This window comes from Falco cherrug, chromosome 1, assembly GCF_023634085.1.
Source record: "Falco cherrug isolate bFalChe1 chromosome 1, bFalChe1.pri, whole genome shotgun sequence".
NCBI classification, from domain to species: Eukaryota; Metazoa; Chordata; class Aves; order Falconiformes; family Falconidae; genus Falco; species Falco cherrug.
The window spans coordinates 26,065,805-26,090,300 of record NC_073697.1 but is presented as its reverse complement, the minus strand read 5'-3'; the positions used below and the strand labels follow the sequence as shown (position 1 = coordinate 26,090,300).

Below are 24,496 nucleotides of genomic sequence, written 5' to 3'. Positions count from 1 at the left end.
AAAACTTTATTGAAGTGCTGATCAAGCAAATATGAAAACTGGTGATCAGGTTGTTGGATGATGCAGTCACATTCACAGTCAGTGTTCACATACAGTGTTATTTTTACTTCCATCCAAGGTAAAAACAGCCAAAGCTGAACCGGAACACAGTAATGACACCCCACCCCCCCCCAAATGCACAGACAACATAAGGTATTTTGTTCATTTTGACTGAATTTGCACCACAACTATGCATTAAACAGAGCAGCACAAGCTTACCATCTTTAACTCTGCTGGAAAACTGAACTATAAAAGCAACAATAGTTGGAAGCAGACTACAGGGAAGCGGCAAAATTTGGTCTCAGCAAGTACTCTGCCTCTAGTAAAAGCGTTCCTGTTTCTATGCAAATGATTTTACACTCCACTGGTCCAATGTAATTGTGCTGCAAAGACTACGCAGTCTGTACACTGTACAAGTACCAGGAGCTAGATGCAGAAGTATTTTTTAATTCGAAGTAATCAACATGTTAAAAAAGGTATCTCTTCAGCCCATATACTCTCATAAGGCAGCTGACACCTTTATCATTCTTTGGTTATTTAACCAGATGTACATACTTCAACAGATACTTACATATATATATATGTAGGTATGTGTATATATATATCTAGATATAGATACATCTCTGAGGTAGTGATGTTACAGATGTAACTTGCCTGGGTGAGAAATGAAAGGAACAGAACCAAAGGGATCTTCAGGAGGATTTTTCTGTGGAGCAGAATGTGGCTCCACTTTCTTATCTGAAGATACTCTCCTGGCCACCAGCCTGTCTGTAAAAAACAAAATGAAACAGAACAAAAAATAAAATAAAATAAAAATGGCAGGTCTTACGCCTACACAAAGATATCTATTGTTCAGGGTGAGGGGGAACATACTCTCAATTAGGGGTTTTTGGGATGTCTTTAAAGATATCCTACATCTTGGAATTCTTACTACTTAATCATTCAGGAAAATCCACCTGCACAAACCTATTGTTAATCCCCCTGTCCCACCAAGAGCAGCATGTATTTGCTGATTGAATGCTTTAAATGAGAATCTCTCTTACATATTACATGCAGCCTATGTACTGTGTCATAGAAGCTATTAATTCTCCATGCTCTTGAGGTTTTAAAGTCAGAATCACTACGCTTAACACAAAATTGTTCATTTTATCCGAGTTTTGGCCAGCCTTTGCCACAAAACCAGAAAAGTTGACTATCACAGCAAAACAGGTAGGAGTACTTTTTATTAAATGCGTAATGTCTGTTAGTAATTAAAAACAATCCAAGTGTCATATAACAGACATGTAGTGTCTGTTTTGTACAGTTTTCAGACCTTAGGAGACTGATCCATGTTTTTCTTTCTAAGAGTGACATAAAAGGTTTTTAAGACAGTAAAAAATTCAAAACTAAAAAAAAAAATGTAAATAGTAAATACAAGTTTTTCTGTCTAAGCTCTTATTCTAGATCAGATGCAGATCATCCAGCAAAACCACCATACTGCAATTCAGGAGGGTCCGGCAAGGCCCATTAGCCGTTTATCGATGCCACTGTGACAAGGTGTTCCACCTTCAGCTAACATCCTACATCCTCTATGCCGAAGACAGCATTTTCACAGCAAGCAGCTGCTCTTCCAAACAATCTGCAGCACAACCTTCCTGACAGTTTGCCACTGTAGAGCTACAGCTGAACAGTGCCCTAATTAGGTATCAAGCTACCTGCATATTTTCTATTCAGTCCTTCAATAGAGCAACCAGGAGGCTTTAGAAAGATAACCACCAGGGACTAAACAGCAAGCTAATCTACTCCAGACAGATGCATATTAACCCCATGTACAAAGCCCAAGAGTTTTGAAATTACATGCCAGTTCTCAGAGACAAGCATTCTGTTCATACTCAAAACACCTGTAACGTGAATTGCCTTACTCTTACCTACCATTACTCTCCTAAGAAATACAAGTGGAAGTTGTGCCATGACAGACAACCCCTACTTAAAATGTAACCCCACACATATGGACATAGGCAGATACTAACCAACCCAAAGTTATCCCACACTGATACAGCCATGCAGAAGAGAATACTAGCAGACACACACAAAAGATTAGCAGCTCTATATTTTATACGATCAGCTTTGAGCCTTGAACACAAACAGCTGCCAAATATCACACCCAACAGCAGTACTTGTGCCTGTTTCTCAACAGTCATACCCACATTCCTTTCCTCAAGGAGGAAAGATTTGGGCTTCTGGGGGTTTTTTTGGAAGCGTTGGGTTGGTGGGTGTTGGGTGGGGTTTCAGGGGGGTGTTTTGCCTGCGTTTTTTTCTGTTTGGGTTTGGGTTTTTTTTTTTTGTTTGTTTGTTTTCTCTTAGAAGATATGTATACGACCTTGAACTTGCATCTTTACAAATGCAGACTGAGTGCAGGATGCTTTTGCCCTACTATCCCTTGTATCTGGCCTCCAGAGGACAACTGGTTGCTGCAGAGTTTGCAGACAACCAAACTCTAGAGTAACTTTTAAGGGCGCAACAACTTGAACTACCCTTTGGAGAGCCCCAGCAAATGCTGGCATGCCAGACTATGCGACTTCAAGCCTCCCAACTTGAGTAGTAGGGCTACTGGAAAACAAAAATGGATTGAAATGCTCAGCATGCAAGAAAACTTAGGTAAAGTGAGTAAATACAAGTTTCAGGTCCTCCGTAACACCTAGATAAATATGTACTGGGATACATTTCCCTGGAAAATAAAATTTAAAATTTGTCAGTTCATCAAATTTAAGTCTACTGGAAAAGGATGAGACATTTTCCAGTCTTCTGAGGCACAAGTATCATTTGTCCACCTCATAATAAGATCCACTTCCCTTTAACAGAGAGTGTTTGAGAGAACAAGAGACAGCAATGGTTCCTCCAGTTTCACACAAGCAGAAGTAGATTCAGCACGACAGTCAGTATTAGACTTCATTGTGCTTAAGATGCAACTTCCTCAAAGCAAAGATCAGAGGCATTTTCCCTTCAGTAAATACTCATACGAATGCAGCCCAGATTGTGCCAGAGACACGACCATGCAGCACAGCAGACCCTTCCATAGAAAAGCAGAGGTTTTGAAAACCACAAACAAGGAATCTAGCTGTTTCCATGCAAATGACAGGCCCAAGATTCCTCAGGAGACAGTTCTCTTGGGACTTTCTGAAGTGCGAGCAGCACTTGCGCACAGAGAAATCCTGGTAAGAACCACAGCTCTTTCCTGCATGGATGGCCTAGGTAGTTCCTTCACACTGCACACACTGCAAAGGAGATGGGTAAAGAGCTCTATAGGCTTTGCAGCCACAGCTATCTCTGTTTAAGCACCAATATGATTCTGGGCCTAACCAGAATCTGTGCAATCCAGTGTGAGGGCCGTGCCGGTATTTTTTTCCCCCCGGTGAGACAGCAGACTCCTTTTCTTGGCTCCCAGTTCTGCAGATTAAGTTCTTACAGGAGCTCTTTGTAAGAGATTCATTTCTTCACAATGTTGTCAGAAACTCGGCATCATGTGTTGCTTCTGGACCCTCATTAATACTGATAACAACAACAACAGAAACAGAGAAACAACAGTGTACATATGAACCAGGAACTCCATCCTGTAACTCTGTCCTGGTTTCAGCTGGGATAGACTTAATTTTCTTCTTAGTAGCTAGTACAGTGCTGTGTTTTGGCTATGATGTAAGAACACCGTTGATAGCACACTGATGTTTTTAGCATTGCTAGGTAATGCTTATACTAAGTCACGGACTTTTTGGTTCCTTGGGCCCTGCCAGCGAGAGGGCTGGAGCGGCACAGGACACTGGGAGGGGACACAGCCAGGACAGGTGACCCAAACTAGCCAAAGGGATATTCCATACCATATGACGTCATGCTGAGTATATAAACTGGAGGAAAAAGGAGGAAGGGGGTGGACATTTGGCATTATGGTGTTTGTCTTCCTGAGGAACCATTACGCGTGATGGAGCCCTGCTCTCCTGGGGATGGCTGAACACCTGCCTGCCCATGGGAAGTGCTGAATGAATTCCTTGCTTTGCTCTGCCTGCATGCACAGCTTTTGCTTCACCTATTAAATTGTTCTTATCTCAACCCTTGAGTTTTACATTCCTTTCCCATTCTCCTCCCCATTCCTCTGGGGGAGGGAGGTGAGCAAGCAGCTGCATGGTGCTGGGTTGCTGGCTGGGGTTAAACCAGGACACTCTGTATCTAAGTTCTCCGCAAAGGTCCTCTGTTCAGAAATCTTCATTCGATTGCACATTACTTTTTACTGTCATCTTTTTACTGTGAAAACTGTCACAAAGTGTAAGCAAGGTATTCTGTTCTATGTTAGCTCCCTTTTTAAAGGCAAAGTGATTAATCATCACAGCAATACCCATCTAATGCATGAAATCAAACAGTAATGTTAGCCTGACAAATTATGACATCTTGATCCTGTAACAAAGGCTGTGTATATTTAATTACTCATGTATTACTGTCATGAACACACCAGCTTTAAAAGCATTTGACATTTAAAAGCTTTTTTAATTTATGTATAAAGTATCAGCTCAACAATACAAACCAAGCTTTTGGAAGTGGAAAGAAAGTATGTTTTGAATGCTGCTCAGAACCACGTAACATTGCAAAAAGACAAACTTACATAATACTGTACATGACTTATAAAGTACAGGACAGCAATCAGGTTTAGATACAGAAAATATAACGATTCATCAAATCTCTATCTTAAATTCTCCTTCCTCTAGGCGGCAAAATGATTCACAGTAAACCCAAAAATTGAGGGGGGGGAAAAAAAAACCTACTTAGTAGTAGACAGCGCTTTCCTCTCAAAAGAGATGACCTACATCTAAAGAGAATTAAGCCTTGATCCTTAAGATATGTCTGAGGAAATTCCAGGAAGTATTACACAGTTAAAGACAATTTCTAGGTATAAGCCTTAATTGTACAATATATCTCCCTATTTCTCATTAATCCACCTAAGTTGGAGAAAGTACCAGTAGACAAAATTAAGTATAAATCTTTGACTGCAGTAGAGACATTTACACTACAAGGGAAGTTAATACAGTCTTTGGCACAACATCCTTAATATCAAAAAAATGAAGTTAAAAGCCTTTGTAGTCTTTGATGTAGGTATCTATGTGCACATACAAACACACCACCCCACCCCCCCAAGATTAAACTAGCCATGCTCCCCCTCCACTGGACCTCTAACAAAAATCAAGCCAAAAGGCCCAAGGAAAGCTGTGCCTGCATCGCATGCCACATACAAACAAGACCGCCACCTAGTGTACTGTTGGTCAAGACAGTATTTTCGTTTTTATTTTTATGTTTTCTGTATTCAAGTGACAAAAAAAACCCTAATGCTGGTTATTACTAAGCAAAACTATGCTGTTAAATTTACTTTTTTGATACAGCATATGAAGTTTATTACCACATCCAGCTTCCTCTGTGCACTGAATTATCTTTACTAAGAGGTGAGCCAAAAACATGCCTAAGTAGACTCAGTCTTTAAAAACTTCAGACTATTTTCACACACATAGTATAAAATCCTATATGGATAATTGAATTACAATAGTAAACTGTTCTTTCTCCTAGAGATTCTGAGACAGCCATTTGCAGCACGTAGGTCCAAGTTATTCTAGCCTTTACTAAGTCTAATATTTTGCATGCAATTCAGCATCTTCACCAAAAGAGTAGTGAAGCACTGGAACAGGCTGCCCAGGGACGTGGTGGAGTCACACCATCCCTGGAGGTATTTAAAAGACATGTAGACATGGTGCTTAGGGACACGGTTTAGTGATGGGCTTGGCAGTGCTGGGTTAACAGTTGGACTCAATCTTAAAGGTTTTTTTACAACCTAAATGCATGTATGTTTTTTCTGTTTTCCCAGCTCACTATAACAAGCCTATTGAGCTACTCCAGGCAAGCATACTTCTTGTATGGCATTTTCCAGCTGTTTTGTAATGCCACTTGAAACATGTCCTTGTTACTATCTTCTTTTGTGTTTGTTCAAAACATGTGGCTTAACCAAATCAATCTCAAAATTTACTATAAACTGCACTCAACAATCCAACAGTCAAAGATTCTGGAAATAGGTAATGTTGTGCTGACCTTTTGGTTCGAGCTAACCTCCAGATTCAAGAGTTTAATTACTTCAAAAGATTTCTAAGGTTTCATTTGGAAGCATCATGCCCAAAGACACCCAATTCTACTACTAAATAACTTCTAACTCTAAACTTGGATTCTGAAAGAATTGCTTATTTTTCAGCTGGTACATTATAAATTTTCCCCAGCTAGCAGCAAGTCATTCTACTGCAAAATGTGTGCAGGCTACATCCACATCTCAAAACCAGGAGTCTTATCTGGTCAACACAGGAATACAAGTGAAAACATTCAACCAGAGTTTCACAAAAAGAAGCCAGTCACTCTCCTCCAAGATTAGCAAGCAATGCACACATCTTAGTCAGCTACATTTAAGAACACATAAATCCAAGAAGAAAATGACAATTGAAGGCATAGGGATTTCTTCAATTACTTCAAATTCAACTTTACTGCATCTTTAATTGCAAGGAACTTGCTGATAGTCAGGCAAGTATTTACAATCTGGTTTTTGACACTGTCACATCTTATAAGTCTCACTAATAAATCTGATCTTGACAAAACCAGTTTTAGGAAGAGCATCTAACAAGCATGTGTTAAGCAATTAAGAAAAAGTATTTCCAAGTAAAAACCATTGAGATAACTGACTTCAAGAGGAAAAAGTTTATTCAACTATTGCCATATCAGAACAATAAAGCAGCCCTTACATGTAGCCACTCATCAAAAAGGACATTACAAAACATTAACATAATGTAATAGATAAATTTTCTTTCACGCATTTTCAAAGGACATATCAGACCCACAGAATCTTCTGCTCTGCTGTGCAAGAAAAAAGCTGGAAAGGAATAACGCAAGCAGCCAAACTTTTCTTCCTATCTGACAACATACCTCTGCTGTTGAGAGCTTCTTGACAATCAAGGTGACAGAAGAAGTATTTAAGAGTTAAGATATTACCATTTCTGCAGTATTTGAGCCAGTAACTACCAGTTTTAGACAGTGAGTTCCTATGGCACACATTTTCAAAAACAGAAAGGAAAGAAAGACGACAGGCCGAACTCTGCCCTCAAATGCTCAGAAAGAATTTTCTGTACACAGACTGCATGGCCCTCTGACAAGAGAGGTGTTGGAACTGCTGAGCAACTACAGTGCCCTTATTTACTGTGAAGCAAAATAAGCCTTCAAGTGTCCCTTACTTGATCTTAGCAGGTCAAACTCTCTGTCCAGCAGCTCCTCCTCTGTCAACTTGGAAAAATTGTCCTCTCCAAACGGGTTCCAGCCTGACATATCAGGTGGGTTATTGATGCTCTGCTTTGGGTAACTGGCAATTGCTTCAGCATCAGGAATACCTGGCCTGTAAAGTCAGTTCATGAAAGCAAATAAAGAGAAACATTATAGGACTGTTTATCAGGGTGAAAATCTATGACATGCTTCATTATGCCAAAATACCACACACAATTAACACACACGCATTAACAGCTTATCCCAAAACCATCTGAAAGTTAATTTAAGGGAAAACAGATCACTCAAACTATGTGGTTCAGTCACATAATTTCTGTATGCAATCCCTGGACTTTTATTTTTCAGTTTATTAATTGTAGCCAAAGCACAGAATCCTTCATCAAGTTGACATGCAAGGGTAAAAAACCATATTTCACCTGTGGTCATTTCTGTATTGCCATAGGAGATTGCCTTGTTTTCCTCAAAAAAAAGCCTACTAAATCTCTATGAAGTTTTCATAGGTTCTCTTTATTTTCAAATTATTTTTTCTTGGCAGACACATTAAGAGTTTGTTTTTTTTGAATCCTACATCCATCCAACTGGTACAATTAACCTAACCAGTTGACATAACAGCCTCTGCTTGTATTAGCCTTATCTACACAGATAAGGAAACTTTCGACTAGATGTGTTCTTCCTTTTGTGCCCATTTTAGGAAGTTACACCTACCACTCCTCTATCTGAAGCAGACTAGGAAAGCAGCAATCAGCGAGTTACTGCATGCTAAGTGGTCCTCTCTCTATGCCCAGGTCACACCTGCAGCCAGCTCCACATGGAACCATCTCTTCCAAACAACAGAAAGGGGAAGGGGCTCCTTCCTGTCAGCTTGGGCACTGCCGTCCCAAAAAGACTACTGGCTCTTTCCATCGAGAGGACAACATGAGATACAATGCAACGCAATGCATTTAGTACATCAAAGGAAAAGACTTTCATCACCCCTTCCTTTAATACAAAAAGTCATATTTTTTGTTTAAAAGATTGACCTCACACATTGCAAACCATTGCTAACTCTCAGTCACTGACTTGAAGCTAAACAGCAGGATCAAGTCTTCAGCCAAACACACAGAAGAGAAACTAGAAATACACGTATTTACTCCCAAATTGGAAATTATTTGTGACAAAAGTACTCTGGCAATAGATCCAGTCAAGGTACAGCCAGTAAGTCTCAGATATGGGCACAGAAGCACAGGACAACACTCTGCTAGGGATTAGACTATCTGATTGGCGAGATGAAGCCAAACTGGTCACAGCAAACAGCAGAAAAATATTTTGCCTTTTACTCTTTCAACATGCTGCAACTTAGAAGAGACTAAGAACGGCAGCAGCAGCACCTGAAGAAACATACAAGCTACTCTAACTGAAAGCCTCTGTCAAGACCGACTGCACCAAAGAGTGCAGCATGCCCACAATTGCAAAGCACTTCTCTTTCAATACAATGTAGTAGGAATCTATGTAAATATATAACTTAGCTCATAACATTATTGAAACTGGACAAATCTGTGGTTCTCTTATTTTTAAATCAGAAAAAGAACGGGGTTTTAATCCGCACACTGTTTTTCATAAGAATTCATGGACAAGTCACACTTCATTAAGCTAGGGTAAGTCCACAGGACCCTGCAAAGGGACCACACTGCTGACAAGGTGCATTCCTACCATTTAACGTACTTAAATTGGATCAACAGACACAGGAGTTAGAAGCCCTAGCAAATACACACCAGCTATAAACTCTCTCTTAAGAGGGTTGTTTGAGATGACTTTCATGCACTTATAACCTCATTCAGCATAGACTATTGACCATCCTAAGTAAAGTGGTTAGCAGCCGGTTCCACTTTTTCTGGTTTATGGACTTATTCCAGGAAGACCGGTCCTTTAAGAAGTTGTACTAGGCCCATCTGTTACCAAGTTAAGCATCATACTTTCCTCCCAAAATATCCTTTACCATTAAGCAGCAACTATCCAACTGCTTTAAGTAATACCTTACTACTGAAGCAATTAATTTCTGAGGAAAGGATTAAGCACCACTCATAACGATTAGCAATTTAAGCAGTAAGTAACCCTTGGGTCCATCTATGTCAGAATACTTGCCTGACTGCAGGATAGGGAGAATCTGCCACCACTCCACCGTGGACTGGAAGTGACCCAGGGTAAGGGATAAAGGCTGGCGAGAAATCTTGTGGAGAAGTGATATATTCAGGAGACTGCGCCTGTTGCGACCGCTGTTGCTGCTGAGCAAGGATCTGCTGCTGTAGGAGAGCTTGCTGATATTGCTGCACCTAAGAAAGATAACAATCATGTTACTAAATTCACGTGGGGCAGTGTCAACCTCTTGCACTAAGTAACAATGCCGGCCTTGCAGCCAAACGCACTGAAAACCACCGCACTCCAGAAAAGCTTAGTATCTTCAGCAGAAGCAAGCAGCCAGACCTGTCTGCTCTACAGGTGAAAAGAAACCGCTCTAACATCAGTGATCCTGGTTTTTTCTTCCAACATATTACCACTTCACTTTTCATACTTATTGCAATGCAAGTATATGCTATCGCAGCACTAGAAGTTTTTATCATACCCCATTCTTATACATTATTAATAAAAATTTCAGCACAATTTCTCCTGATATTTGAAGAACAGATTATGGCAGTTAGCTTTCTGGCTTTTGAAGCAGGAATTTGACGCCACCATGTCTTCTATCACTTTGTAGCATAGCATACATTTCTTTCTGTGGTCAGTACTGGAAACCTTAATCACCAAGTATGTTTCAAATTAGTATATACATATTGAATCAAGTTTAGAATCATACAATCATTTAGGTTGAAAAAGACCTCAAAGACAAAGTCCAACCATTAACCCAGGGAATAATATATTCTAACCCATGGAATAGGATATATTCCACCCAATTAACACAAAAATGCAACTCCAGGCAAGCTTTCATAATCACGTTTGGGCTAACATTTTTTTTTCCCCCCCAACGGAGTATCATTTTAGGTGCTGAACTTGACACTATTTACTACAACCAGAGCTCATTACAACTACTCATGGATTTAAGATTGTACTGTCTATGTTCAATTCTTGACGTACCATAGCAGGATACTGAGATTGGGAAGGTTGCTGCTGGTACACAGACTGCATCAACAGCTGCTGTTGGACCATCTGCTGATGCATCGCTTGTTGATACTATAGTTGAAAAGAAGAACGTAGCTTTAAGTCATGATCTTCCCTTTAGAAATAGCCAGGTATTTAGGAGAAGCATCAATTAAAATATCACTTCTGTGACTCAACAGCATTTTTCAGTTAAGACACCACATAACCAAGAATCAGCTTGCAATTCAGTCACTGCATTTTAATGACTCTGTTTGAAAGCTTTTCCATCCCCATTCCCCCACCCCCAATTAATATCAGCCTGTTGAACAAAAAATGAAGACTACATATTCAGCAACGCCTTTTCTAAAGTAAGACAATTAACATCCCACCTTCTGCAATTTTCACCAGTGCTGAGCCCCTTTGGAAAATAAATCAGCTGTGCTTTCAAGAATAATGTGTCTCAACGGGGCGGGGAGAGGAATAGCAATAGGTGTCCTGAACAGGATCTGAAAGTTCTTGTCTGACCTAGCTGCTCTTCCATTATGTTTACAGTTACTTATGCTACACAGCTTAAGCTATTATACTTTACAGTATGCAAGCTGGGCAGTATTGGAATACAAGGTATCCATGAAAAAGCTAGATGGACAGAACAACTACAAAAAAGAAGCTCTTCATTGATGAAGAAACACTGGAGAAAGCAAAACCTGCAACAATCCTGCTCAGATGGTGTATGTAAAACCAATCTATGCCAGCACAGCATCATCACCTAGACAATTCCTAACACTTCTCACACACATTTACACATACACAAAACTTATTTGGGGGATGCAGTGGCAGTTCAAAGCAAGCTGGGATTCAGGGCCAAACTGCAAAAAAGACACCGCAAAGAATGCAACTTTCTAGAATAAGCATCATAGTGCCTATGAAGAGACAAATCAAAGGAAAAAGGGGCAGGAGCCATGATCCCTTCCCCCCCCCCCCCCCCCCCCCTCAGCAGGAGAAAACACAGATCCCTTCCCCCCCCCCCCCCCCCCCCCCTCAGCAGGAGAAAACACAGGCAGCAACAGCAGAGATGTTTAACCAGCACATGATTCAAAGCATTATTGACAAGTGTAATGTGTCTCTTCAAAACTTGTGTAACAAATTTGACTTGTACCTGCTGAAAATAAGCATCCTGAATAGTAGGTTGTTGCTGGTGGTGATGTAAGTGGTGCAGCTGCTGCAGTCTCCAGTCACCCTGCTGCAGCTGCTGGAGGACTCTGTTCTGCTGGGGGGTGGGCTGGCTGGTCCCTTGTGACTGTAAGATCTCTTGTCCGTTCCCTGGTCTTGTGGTTCCTTTGATATTCAGACAACACTGTTGACACACTGATCTCTCAAGTTTAGCCAGAAAGCTCCCTGGCAGTTAACCTCTTCAATTCTTCAACACTTCAAGGCAAAACAGTTTACAAACTTCCCTGCCCAGCCTGACAACTGGTAGATAGTAAATTCACTTCTCCAAATATACTTCCAGGCCTGCAATGCACCATTTCTACTTACAAAAGGTAGGAGCTTCCTTTGGTCTCACGACACAGCAAGCTGGGTTCACGACTTGCTTTACTAATACTTAAGTTGGACCTTCTAGTATCTCAAACTCTAACCCTCAAAGCATACAATTTTGTATGCATACAACACACTTTAAGAGAATTATTGGCTCACTTGGAAAATTATTCAGGTGTTCTGTTTAAAGGTATGTGACCATTCCATTATTTTAAGTAAGCAGTTACTAACAAATCAACCTCTCTTGTATGTTGTATTTATATTCTGAAGTGCCCAGGAATGATCTGTTCCTTGTCACAACAGGAAAAGCTTTCCAAGTTGGACATTATTTGGATCCTGTCTAAAGTTGTTCACACCTGGGACACAAACATTCTCAGTGGCCTTTTGATTGGAGGCTTTCCCAATACCATCCCTGCAGCTACTGTACTGTAACAGACACAAAACACCAAAGTGCAATGAGGGAAGCATTCAAGATATAAATATTCACTTAAATAGTTTTCATTTATCAGAGCCGTAACTTTTTGAATGAGATTAAGACAACTTTACAAAGAATTCACTGAAAACCCATTTCAATGGATAGAGCCTCCCTCAATTACTCATGTGTTGCACATCTACTGCACCTACAGTGCAAAGTGAAATGCATTTGGGTCAATCATTACAGGAGGGAAGTAATTTTACATGGCTCCAGTCTGCAAATAATAGCAACATATTGTTCATATCTCGTGACTTACTGAGGCACAGGGAAAATACTTTTTCTACTACAATGAAAGCAGTTTGTTACAGAAGAGCTCAGTACTCTTCATGAACTATTTTCAAGTCAAAACTGTGCACAGTTCACAGCCTGCTGTGGGAAAGTTAGTTCAAAATCAGTGTTAGGCACAATGAGAAAAAACAACCCTTCACTTCTCAATTTCCATTCAGTTTTTACAGTACCTGGTCAAACTTACTAGTTGCACATTTAGAGTATTTTGGAAAAGATGAAGGTTTGGGCTTTAGCATATAAAAGAATCAGATGAATTTAAGTTTTAGATGTTACTCCTTCTTGCTCTAGTAGCAAAAGAAATACAAAATTCATTCTTCATTTATTTTGGTCCACCCTTCAACTTTAAGTTACCTTTTTGCATACGATTACCAAATTCACCAGGAACTTGTACTTTGACTGGAGTTGCTGAGCTCTGGATCGTTAGCACACTAGAAGTGGTAGTGCTTGAATTGGCCTTTGGTCTTTGTCGTGGTGCAATTGAGGTTTCTGTTGGTCCAACAGTGTCTGTTATTCTGAAATGACAAGTTTTCCCATGGAAGAAACTTAAAAAAAAAAAAAAGACTGCTTCTTTTTCAAATTAGACACTATATCTTAATAGTTCAGTTATGTCTTAGTCATGTGCTGCTCTACTTGTGAATTATATTTCAACACCTTAAAATTTGCTTCCTAAAGTGCCACTCAACACCCACTGCCACCACTGGATATATGGCTGCTGCAGAACAGCATTTAGAAGGAGCTATGCAACAGCCTTATTCCCAAGGAAACCATGACACTAGATACAAACTTTCTCTGTATAAGCTTTCCTTCATTCACAGCAGTGAGTGAAAGTTATGTCCAGCACTTGACTCAGCAAACCTAGGACTAGAGACACAACTACTGTTCATACATACAGGAAATAGCATTAAGATATCTTATCTGTTAAGTCAACCTAATTCTACTTTTTGTTAGAGATTTAACACCCATAAACTCTCAGAGTATTTGTGTCTTCCCTGAAATACTTCAAGCTGCATAATAGCCTGCCAGGGTAATAAAGATGTTGAAAACCAAACTACTTTTGAACTTTAATCCCATTATCAGGTTATAGTATATGCATTTTTTAAGACTGTTCAACTGCTTAAAAACACTAATTCACCATCTGAGCTCCAGTACCCAACACGTCACATTAGTTCCTACCATATTATACGAAGGCACCATCTGCCTTCACCTGCTGTAACTTAAGGGCTGTCAGGAAAATATTATTTAGGAAGAACTACGAATCCTACTACTACTGTCTAGAAGATTTAGCAGGAGTTTAAAACATTATTCCATTGATAATCTATGCCTGCCCTCCTGTGCACACTACCAACTGACAGCAGAGCCAGCAAAACCAACCACAACCAGACCACGACATTACCATAACATGGCACAGACATCTCCACAGCTCCAAACACAGCTTACATGAACCCATTCCTTTGCTTCTCATTTGAAACAGGTTAATAAAATCAGAGTTGGAATAGAGCTGATAATTATAGCAAAATATAAAAGTACCCAAGTCACACACGTTGTGCTGTTGGGATTCAAAACACAACTTCCATTAACTAAGAATAAAAGTGTAAAGGAGTCTTCCAGCATTAGCATTAAATATACACCATATACCAAAGCACAATAAAAGACATGAAAAGGAATTCCCGAGGTTTTGGGTTTGGTTTTATCAGTAAGTACAAAAAAGGAATATTTTGGTACACAAATATGAATCTTTGAAAGAACAAAATCCATTTACCTTCACCAATCTTATTTGATTTACACATTTAAATAAAAGCCCTTTTTAGAACAGTCTACCTGTACCATATTGCCACTAAAATCCTTCATTTCAAAATTCACTCATCAGTCTTGGAGAAAATAAAGCAGATGAGAAACAGACCGATAGCGCTTACTTATTTCACCACAAAAGAGGCTCTCAGTTTCTCTCGGTGGATTCTCAATACAGTGAAAACAGCAGAGTGGAATCCAAAGAAGAGACCAGAAGCTCTTAGAATCTCAGTTTATCTATTCTAATGACTTCTCCTACTAAGATAAGTTTTATTAACAAGCACAAAAAAACAGGTTTCAGACAAACATGCACCTTAACAATATTAGCAAAAAAAAAAAGGAAAAAAAAAAAGTAAAGCCACATCCTCTGCTCACCTTGCTTTTATTTGGCTTTTTCTAGCAGCTGCCTCACTAGCTGTCATGGGTTCAGGAAGAGTTGAAGGGACAGGAGAATTCTTGGGAAAAATAAATTTGAATAAATTAAAAACCCGAAATCCTGAAAGAAAAAAATCATTACATATTGAAGAGGAATACTTGGGGTAAAGACTTCCATGTTACAAGGCTCAATGTAGAACTCACATGGCTGCAGATTAGAAGTATTTATTTAACAGTATCTCTATGTTCCCTTATCTGTTGCAAAACAAAACCACAACTGGTCCAACTGTTTTGTCAACTACTTCATTTACACACTACCAACCATCAACAATATAAGAAAACACCTGGACAACATCTTTTAACCACATTTTACTTCAGAGACTTTAGTCTCAAGCTTAAGAATTCAAACAAAGCCTAATGCTTGGATGAAAAAACAGTAAATTTTTGCCCACTCAGATCTTCCACCACAATACAAATTCCCCAAAACCATGCAGTATCTAAGCTTCTATAGTCCTTTAACTTACCCCCATCTCAATCAAATTCCTGAATGAATTGCATTTTACCTAAACCACATTATACCAAGGAAAATGACAATTCTGGGGGAGGGAGAAGGAAGATGATACGCATAGTTACGTATGTACTACCTCCTCACGTAAAGAATGCAAATCTAAAACTGGTCACAAGTATTAGAGTTAATCATCAAATACTGCTGCTGAAGACTACTGTCAGCACTGGAATTAGTCGAGTCTAGGAAAGAGACAGACAGGCATACATCTGACTTTCCCTTGAGAAAAATAAGCTGCTGTCAAAGACAGCGTAGTACGCTCAGCCAGCCTCTTTAACCTATAACGGTCCTCCTTATATTCTCACGAAACTTCAAAGAGGGTCAGGGGTGTCCATGTGCACATTTTTGTGCTGCTTCCCTTTTAAGATAGCCATAGATGCTACAGAGGAAAGCACTACCAGAGGAAATCAACAGCAACAGAAACCAGGGCACAGCCTGCTGCCTTTACTGCTGTTCTAACACTCCAGTGGAACACACACACACTCCCACCCCTCAACAGCTTCGCTTTTTAAGACTGCTCCAGGCTCTTCTACTTTTCTAGTCTGCCACACAGCAAAGGTCCAAGTAAGCAGCAATTCCTATCTGCAGGGGTAAAATAAAAAAAAAAAATCCAAGAAACAGACATTCTCAAGTCACCTGAGTGAGGTGATACTACTTCTCCAGTGAGTAACAGTTAATTCCCAAGTTATGTTATATTAAGATATGCTCATATTCAGGATCAAGTATTCAAGGGAAAGTATAGTTATTGCTCCTCCTACTCACACACTGCAACAGCATAACATAAAAACTATTCAGACCACCTACAATTTAGCCTTTACCTACAAACAGTAAGTACTTCAAGGTGTTCTGATATTTTACTAAACCTAAGTTTCCAAAAAGCACCACTCACATTTACTGAGCACCTTCTTTTACAAGGATCAATGACAAAGGAATTCAAAGGGTTCTCAAGTATGTTCACTGTCTGCCTCTGAAGGCAGAGTTCCCTGTAATTGACATTTGTTACAAAATGAATTTTGAGATTGCTTTTTCCCCAGGTCTATCTTGAGAATCACTTTATAACATCGAATGTTATTGATGTGCCCTCAAATTCCATTGCACCATAATTAGATCTGTGAATGAGTGACCTTTGAGAGAAAGTACAAACTGTCAAAAAACTCACACAGGAAGTAAGGGTAGGAATGTAGGCTAACCGAGGCACTACTCTGCTTTCCAGTTCACTGTAGTCCTTCCAATGAATTAACATAATTGCTAAGGGTGACTAAGAGAAAGGGTTTATCCATAACAAATAAATGCTCGTGACACTACAGTTGCAACATGAAACCTTTTATTGTTAACAAGTTTAAGTTCTGTAATAATTTCATCTTTTTTGTATTAGACACATGAGATTAGTAACAGCAAAATCTGTAAGTCAACTACTGGTGCAGTATCATACAATTTATGAAGTAATGCCCTCAAAACATTTTGTTTAGACACCTAATATCACGTGTACTCAAATAGCAGCTTGAAGTGTACTCTGCTTTATGTTTTAAATTTAGGAACAGGGTTTAAAAAGCAATGGAAATAATGTTTCCTCAGCTGATTAGATACTTTTTTCAATGCTACCTACAAAATAGACTAAAAATAAAGAAAAATTTAAACACTACTTACATTAATATTAGACACTGGACAGTCCTTTTTGGCAAGTTTAAAGGCAAAGTAAGATACTTGAAATATATCGGGTCTCTGTTCTTGATCTGGTTCAAGCATATATCCTGCAAAAATTGCAAGACAAATCATAACCAAATATCAAAAAGGCTATTGAGACAGCGTGCTACCAGCAAGAAGATATTCTGCAGCTCTGCCAAATAAGTTTACCCCAGAAACAGTAATTTTTATTGTTATGTGGGTTTGGGGTTTTTTAATATTTTTTGTCAAGTTAAATAGTTTTTAGGGTCAAACACAATTGGAGGTTTATTCCGTTTGCTATTTTGACACTCAACTGCAGGAAGGGTAGCTAAACTGAAGTAGTAATTAATAACTTCAAAGAGATACAACATAAAACCAACTCACAGGCACTATATTTTTCTAGGGTTAGTAAAAAATTCAATGTAGCCAACAGAAGATTCACAGACATATCCAACCGTATCAGGCTAAGGTTCTACATCAGCTTTTATCTTGCAGGTTTCATTGGCTATGTATACTTTTGTATAGTAAAAAAATACAGTTCCATGGATAAAAGGACTTTTTCCTGACAAGACAGAATTTTTGATGTCCCAAATTAGAACATTTGGTGTTTTTCAAGCAAACAGTTACTTTATATCATTTACAATATGATACAGAGTACATAATGAGAAAGTCTTGCCTAAATGACTGGAGAACCTAAATGCTTAGAAAATACCTTTCACTGTGTAAGCTAAGCTGCTAAAAATATGTTCAGCTACAAAGAAAATGAATCACCTACAAAAATTTAAGTTCTCAGTTTTGATGAGGAACATGAGCTACATTTCCAAAACTGTTCAGTAGTACAGCCAGCCTTAAACAAGATTTTGTAAAAAAATATTGAAGTAACTTTTTTGTAAAAACGTTAGTATCATCTTAGACAGATCTTACAATTTTACTCAAAGCCATTATTTCATGCCCAATAAAATTCACAGCAAGTTTTATTTTTAATGGATTTTACAAAATACAACAGATTTAAACTTGCAGTGACAGCACTATTAAGTGGAAGCTGAACATTTATGAAGTGACTCTTGCCACTTGATTCTGAAATATTAGATTTATGAGGTGGAGAACATTCAGCTTGCAACTCCCCACCCCCCACCTTGTAGAAGAGCCACAATGAAGCCAGAAGTTCCTGAAATACCTTTTATGACCAACTGCAGCTTTTTTTGGCTTCCACTCCAAATAGGAAGAAGGGAAGTTTACACCATGAGATTCTTCCTCACCCACATATATTACATCCCAGTAATGCTCATCTTAGCATAGCACTTCACTGAATTTTAATAAAACAGCATTCATACTTAGAAGGAGACAGGATTAAAACCTGTAGTCTTCTAAAAGTAGCACTGTGGTGCAAGGAAAAGTATTTAAATCACTGGAAAACTGATCTCATTCTGTCAGTTATTAAGTATTTGCAGAAGGTAAATGGTTACCATGTTAACTGCTATTTCTCCATTACGAGTATGCGCTCAAAAAAGAGGTTTTCAATTTGGCATTTCCTTTTATATATAAGCATAAACTATGTGGTCACCACATTCTTAACTTTGAAATAAATTATAAGAGCTCCTACTCAAACTTTTTGAATTTATCATATTCTGTCAGACTCACTCTTTCAAGTTAACCTGCTCAAAGCTGACAAACAAAGACAACTGAAAATACTCATTACTACTGTAAAAATTAGATCCTGTATTTCTGTACCTGGATAACAGGTCAATCACTAGCCTTGGAGCTTGTTCTTGTCCAAAATTTTCCTTCATACACTTTGTGCTTTCAAACTTTTGCCAAGGTTGATGTCCAACACTTTTTCAGATTTTTGTTCCATTATAAACCATGAAACTACCACAAAGTTTTCCCCAGCCCAATTCATGTCACTACATTTATGTTTCTACACCGAACTTGCACTTCAAATTCATCTAAGCACAAGTGTACAACTAGGATAGAAAATACAATTAATGGTCTGACATTCCACAGAAAACACACACTTAAGAGAAAAAAGATACAATGAATAAATGAAGAACTACTTTTTTCATTCCCCTTATCCCTTTGTGGTTTATGGCCACCTAAGGAAAAAAAAAAAAATAGATGCCTCCCAAGAAACTAAAAAGTTCTCTTAACCTCAATAAAGCTCTTCTGAACTGAGAGGTACAATTTAATCCGGCAGGTCTCTGTACTGTTTTATTCTGTTTAATTCTGAAGTTATCAACTCATCCATTAAATGCCTGGAATACAGTAACCGATTTAAATATGTCAGCTGTCCAGGAAAAAAAACTTTTTCTTACTTCATTCACCTGTTTCACTTTTAGCGCCATTTCAAAGAAGTTTCCTCTAAATTTCTCAAATTCCTCTCTAGGCTGTCACTTCGGTTCTATACCCTGTGGCTCAGTCCTCTGTTGAGCAAACGGATAAGCCAGCCTCCTTTCAGGGACAAGCACAGGAGCTGTGAGACAGATGGTATCCAGGAGCAACTCCCACTGGTCACTCCAGAGCCCAGCCTGTCTGCACCACCCATCCAAGACACTCCCCTACATAAGCGTGATATCTTTTGTGGTTTATTTGATTTATAAGGCAAAAGAATAGCCACACTGCCCGGATACTTACTTATCAAACAGTGTATGCTATGAGAGTATCGGGAGTTGTCTGGAACGGTAAAGCTTCCATCGCAAATAGCAACTTGACTTTCTCCAAAGGGAAGTGAAAAGAAACAAAGTTTATACAGCAAGCAGCCAAGTGCCTGTAAGAAACAAATACAGACACTGTAAAGGAACAAGAGTAAGCATTTACACAATAAAGCAGAACCAGCAAGGAACAAACTGCATCCTAGCTACAGCCGATGCTTACACTGTTACGTAGAAGCTGCATGATTAAGCACACTGTTGATGCGACAAGCTGATATATAAAGCCACTCTAAAAAGACTTTCTTTCACTCCTATGTTAGGCAACAAACTATCAAAATCAGTGTACCCCAAGAGCTGCATTCTTGTTGTCACATCACCCAGAGGCAGCACTAGTGTTTCTGCCAAATTTAGTCTTTATTTACTTCACTGTACATCACCCAATAACACCTTTCCTTGTGCTGCCAACAGGTTACTATGTGAAGTCACTGGTGACTATCAAGCAGCAACCTGAGCTGAAAAAAAGGGAAAAATATTCTAAATTATGTCCCACCTTAACTAAAAATGAACGTCACTCATAGCATTCATTTTATGTATGGAAGATATCACTTCCAAAGATACCTCTACTATATTCTGCACTGTATAGCTGCCTGATATATTTCACTATGAAGGTATTAGCTTTTCAGTTAGACAATGATGCTTTTAAACTTCACACACACACCTCCTATTTAGTTCAGTATTTCATAGTACCCAATTTTTTGCTTACCCAGATATCTGCCTTGGTAGTAATTGGTTTTCCTCCATAAAGATTGATCATTTCGGGAGCTCTGTATGATAGTGTTGTATACCTAGCAGTATATAATTCAAAGAGAATATAGATGAAAAGTGTGCCTAAGAACTGAAAGCATTCTCTCCTGCATCTGCCATGCATACACCATTCACACCCAAAGTTTAGATACGTGCCTGGAATTGTCTTATGCAATGGAAGTAATTTATTGCGTTTGCAGCATCACAGACAATATTTGGAGCAGCAACATAGAATTATAATACACAAGAATAAATACTTACAGCCAGCTACAATTTGTTTTTAATGTTATTTCCCCAGTACATGTACTTCTACAACAGTCACTCTACTTAAATCCTGCAATTACCCCTCATTTTAAAGATGTCACGTACGAGTCCTACAAAAGCATTCCCTGTGGCATTCTGTATGTTTCAATATGCAGACTTCAAAAAACTAACATTAATTACCAAACTGGTAGTCAAAGTGCTTTTTTCGGAGCTGGGAAAAAAAAAAGCACCCCGTTATAACATGAGAGCAATTAGCTTGTATTTAATTCCTCTGCAGTAGTTCACCCAAAGGGGCAAAACTAACACATTTTTTCAAGGGTGCACCTTAATAAAAGTTTAAATATTCCTTTAATCAGTCTTAGCAGAATGGGCAAGGACCTTGCTCTATAAATAAAACTACGTAAATGCATTCCAATACTTATTTACATTAGTTCTTTTTGTCTCATACTGTTAGCTGTATTAAAATAGCACAAATTTAAAATACTGAACTTCTAAAATGGCCAGTAGCCAAATATATATTTTTTTCAATAATTTAACTTCAAAACAGCATGCTTTTTTCCCAGTTTTATTCTTAAGAGTCTGTTTAGCAAAAACAATCTGTGAATAAATCAAAGTAGTCTATGCTACCAAATCATTCCACTGTTTTACTGTATTTATGTCAACATTAGTTCAAATTCAACTATTAAGTTCAATTCATAGTAGTAAGATATGTGCATGCTGCACAATAATACCTTGAGTTTCCTAGAAGCACAATCATTGCTTATGACGACAGGACACTTAAGTGAACTTACTTTTTAATTTCTTCTTCAACCACATTAACACCATCTTTTTGAGGATTAAGGTATTTGTTAGTGGCACTGCCGAAATCACAGAGAACATAGTTCCCACTATCATTTAACAATATATTCTCCACCTTGAAAGGAAATCAACACACAGAAACATTAGACGAAAATAATGGCATTAATTTCCAAGTTAAATGTTACTACTGTTCTTACACACAAACAGGAAAGTTGTTAGAAATATCAGTTGATAGCTTTGGCATTAGCATTAAGTGCTGTCTTCCAGTTTAGTCTCCGTTTGCAGTTCCACCAACAGCCAAGTACTTCCCTAACAGGAAGTCAGTCTTAATGAAATACCTGCTATATTCTCAGTCCTTAAGTAGATCGTTTATTTTAACCTAGATTTTCCTTATTTTTAAGTTCATACCTTTAGATCCCGGTGAACTATAGGCGTTTTGCACTGATGCAACCGGGCAACAGCTTCACAGGTATCACAAAATATTCTCATTACTTCTGACTCTGTAAAGCCTGTCTGCAGACGCCGATTCATCTGATTCACAACTTGCCCAGCTAAAGAAACCACAAGGAAATTTTTAGTTTAGTTTGGTTTTTGTGTGTTGGGCTTTTTTAAGGAATTCCTATCATGTACACAAGCAAAGACTTTTATATGCAAAAAGTCCACAAATAAGATGCAAGAAAGTTTTCCACATTCACTGTATTTAAATAAAACAAGCCTGATTTTCCAAAGGCACACTCTTATATCATCCTAGATAGAAAAATTACTGTCTCAAATGGAAAAAAAAAGTCCCTAGGACTGAAACCTATTTGGGATGAAGTTGTCACAAACACAAAGAAGCGTCCATCACACAAAGATGTTACCTCAGAAGTGTCTCTTGCTTTCAGACCCATAGCCAAAACTCTGTCATCCAACTGAATTCCATTTAATTCATATTCTAGACGCCCTCTCTCTTCCTCTTTCTGGGAGACCAAGTGGGGAAAAAGGGGGAGGGAAAAAAAAGCCCTGACTCCACCCTTCAAGAAAGGCATCAATTTAACGTCTTCACAGATTTCTTTCTAAGACTGGGAATCATTATTTCTGTTTCTTGAATTTCACCAGATAATACTAGGCTCTTCCTACTACAAAGCTCACTTAACACCAAGGGATGAAGCAAGACACAGTGTCTGCAGGACCTTCATGAGTGTTCCATCAAAACAAGGATGCTTTGAAAATCAGAAGTCTAACACTATGAAGTCATCTGACAGCTGACATCCACATGACTACTTACCATTACAATTAAAGAAAGAGTGCTACCAACAGGATGTCAGAGCTGAGCTCCCACAAGGGTACAAAAATCCACCCATACAAGCAGGGTAGAGGGCCAAACATGTGGCCATTGGTTTTCAAGTTATCTCCTTATTCCCTTCCACAAAACATACATCAATACTGTCTTTGGCTCCTTATGGTACAGATTGCACAAGCTGTAATGTTTACTGCTTCTACTGCAAAGAAAACGAATGTAAACCTCAACTACAAGTATTCTTCGACCATTATGGACAATGGGGTTGGCTTTTCTTTCTAGTCTCAAAATATGTTGTACTTGTAGCACTTATTCTAATACCATCACCTATCTGGGTTAACCACCACCTCATTATCAGGTCAATGCCTAGTTACCTTAAATTTTAGGTAAACTTCAGAAGTTTAACTCAATGGCAAGTTTATTCCAGTGTGTATGTGAGGTGGGGAAAAAAATAATCTAGAAACTACCTGGTTTTACATAGTGTTTGAAACAAAGTTACATCATAAAGTGAGACCACAGGACTATTTATTATTTTTTTGGCCAGCATTATCAAAACTATGTTATGCTTGTTTATAACAAGTCACCTGTCAGATAACAGTATTGGAGATTTATTACTCGTATCTAAAAAAAAATGGCAGAGGGACAACAGCAGTGAAAAGCTTGCCAGTTTTTCCTATTAAATTATGTTCTAGCTCCGCATTGATTAGCGCAAACAGCAGAACCGAACAATTTCACTTTATACTTAAAAAAGTAATTTCTCTGTTTCTAATTATACTTAATTACAAAGCTGTGTGAAACTGACTGTTACATTTTCCTTGTGTTCAAGAGCTCAGTGCCTAAGTAACAATGCAAACACGTAAGCAAAAAATCTGATTGAATTCCAGCTGCAAGGTATATATGTTAAGCTTTTATATTAAGGGAACAATTTTAAGTAAAAAGCCCAGGTGATCAATACAAACATTGTCCCTCCATTTTCTCTAAAAAAAACTCAAGAGCTGACTCTTACCTCGACAGTATTCCATAAGAATGAGTACTTCCCAAACATTGTCACTTATAGAGTTAACAGCACAATCCAAATAGCTCACAATATTCTTGTGCCCCGATAACTCTTTCTGGGGAGGGGGGGAGGGGGAGGGGAAAAAAGCACATTACACTTCAGCACAGAAAACAAATGAAAGATAGTACAAGTTTTCAGTCAACCATTTATGACTTCAAGATAAGTTAGGTCCTGCCCCACATCCACTACTCTTGGAAAAGTGCCACAAACAGAACATAAGCTCGTCACTGCCAGCAATATCAGAGTGGCTGTGACATACCAAACAACGCAATCACTATTCAGAAAAGAACATTTATGTGCTCTTTGTTGAAAAGTGCAAACACAATCGAATTTCTGCCTTTAAAACAACATTGTGCAGTAGTAATAGCCAGAGCCTTGGCATGCTGCAGGTTTGAAAGAATCACGCTACTTGTGCCCATCCTAAACTAAACTGAAGAACAGTCTCTCACAGTTAACTAGAAAATGTAGCTGGAAAAAAAGC

The 24,496-nt window shown here is 38.6% G+C and overlaps 1 protein-coding gene across 5 annotated transcripts in view; it reads right to left on the bottom strand.

Moving 5' to 3' along the window:
- BMP2K (BMP2 inducible kinase) overlaps positions 1-24,496 on the bottom strand; it is a 65,912-nt gene that overhangs the window by 15,721 nt on the left and 25,695 nt on the right. For 2 of the 5 annotated variants that reach the window (XM_055699191.1, XM_027799780.2), the window contains exons 3-15: positions 23,965-24,070; positions 22,088-22,230; positions 21,673-21,794; positions 20,577-20,658; positions 19,797-19,929; positions 17,148-17,251; positions 14,936-15,015; positions 13,124-13,284; positions 11,630-11,838; positions 10,471-10,566; positions 9,484-9,671; positions 7,317-7,474; positions 694-807 (exon numbers count right to left, since the gene is read on the bottom strand). In XM_055699191.1, coding sequence (XP_055555166.1) covers positions 694-807; positions 7,317-7,474; positions 9,484-9,671; positions 10,471-10,566; positions 11,630-11,838; positions 13,124-13,284; positions 14,936-15,015; positions 17,148-17,251; positions 19,797-19,929; positions 20,577-20,658; positions 21,673-21,794; positions 22,088-22,230; positions 23,965-24,070 — 1,696 coding nt within the window. The remainder of the gene's footprint in view (positions 1-693; positions 808-7,316; positions 7,475-9,483; positions 9,672-10,470; positions 10,567-11,629; positions 11,839-13,123; positions 13,285-14,935; positions 15,016-17,147; positions 17,252-19,796; positions 19,930-20,576; positions 20,659-21,672; positions 21,795-22,087; positions 22,231-23,964; positions 24,071-24,496) is intronic. The other 3 variants (XM_055699194.1, XM_055699201.1, XM_055699195.1) reach the window with 3 other exon arrangements.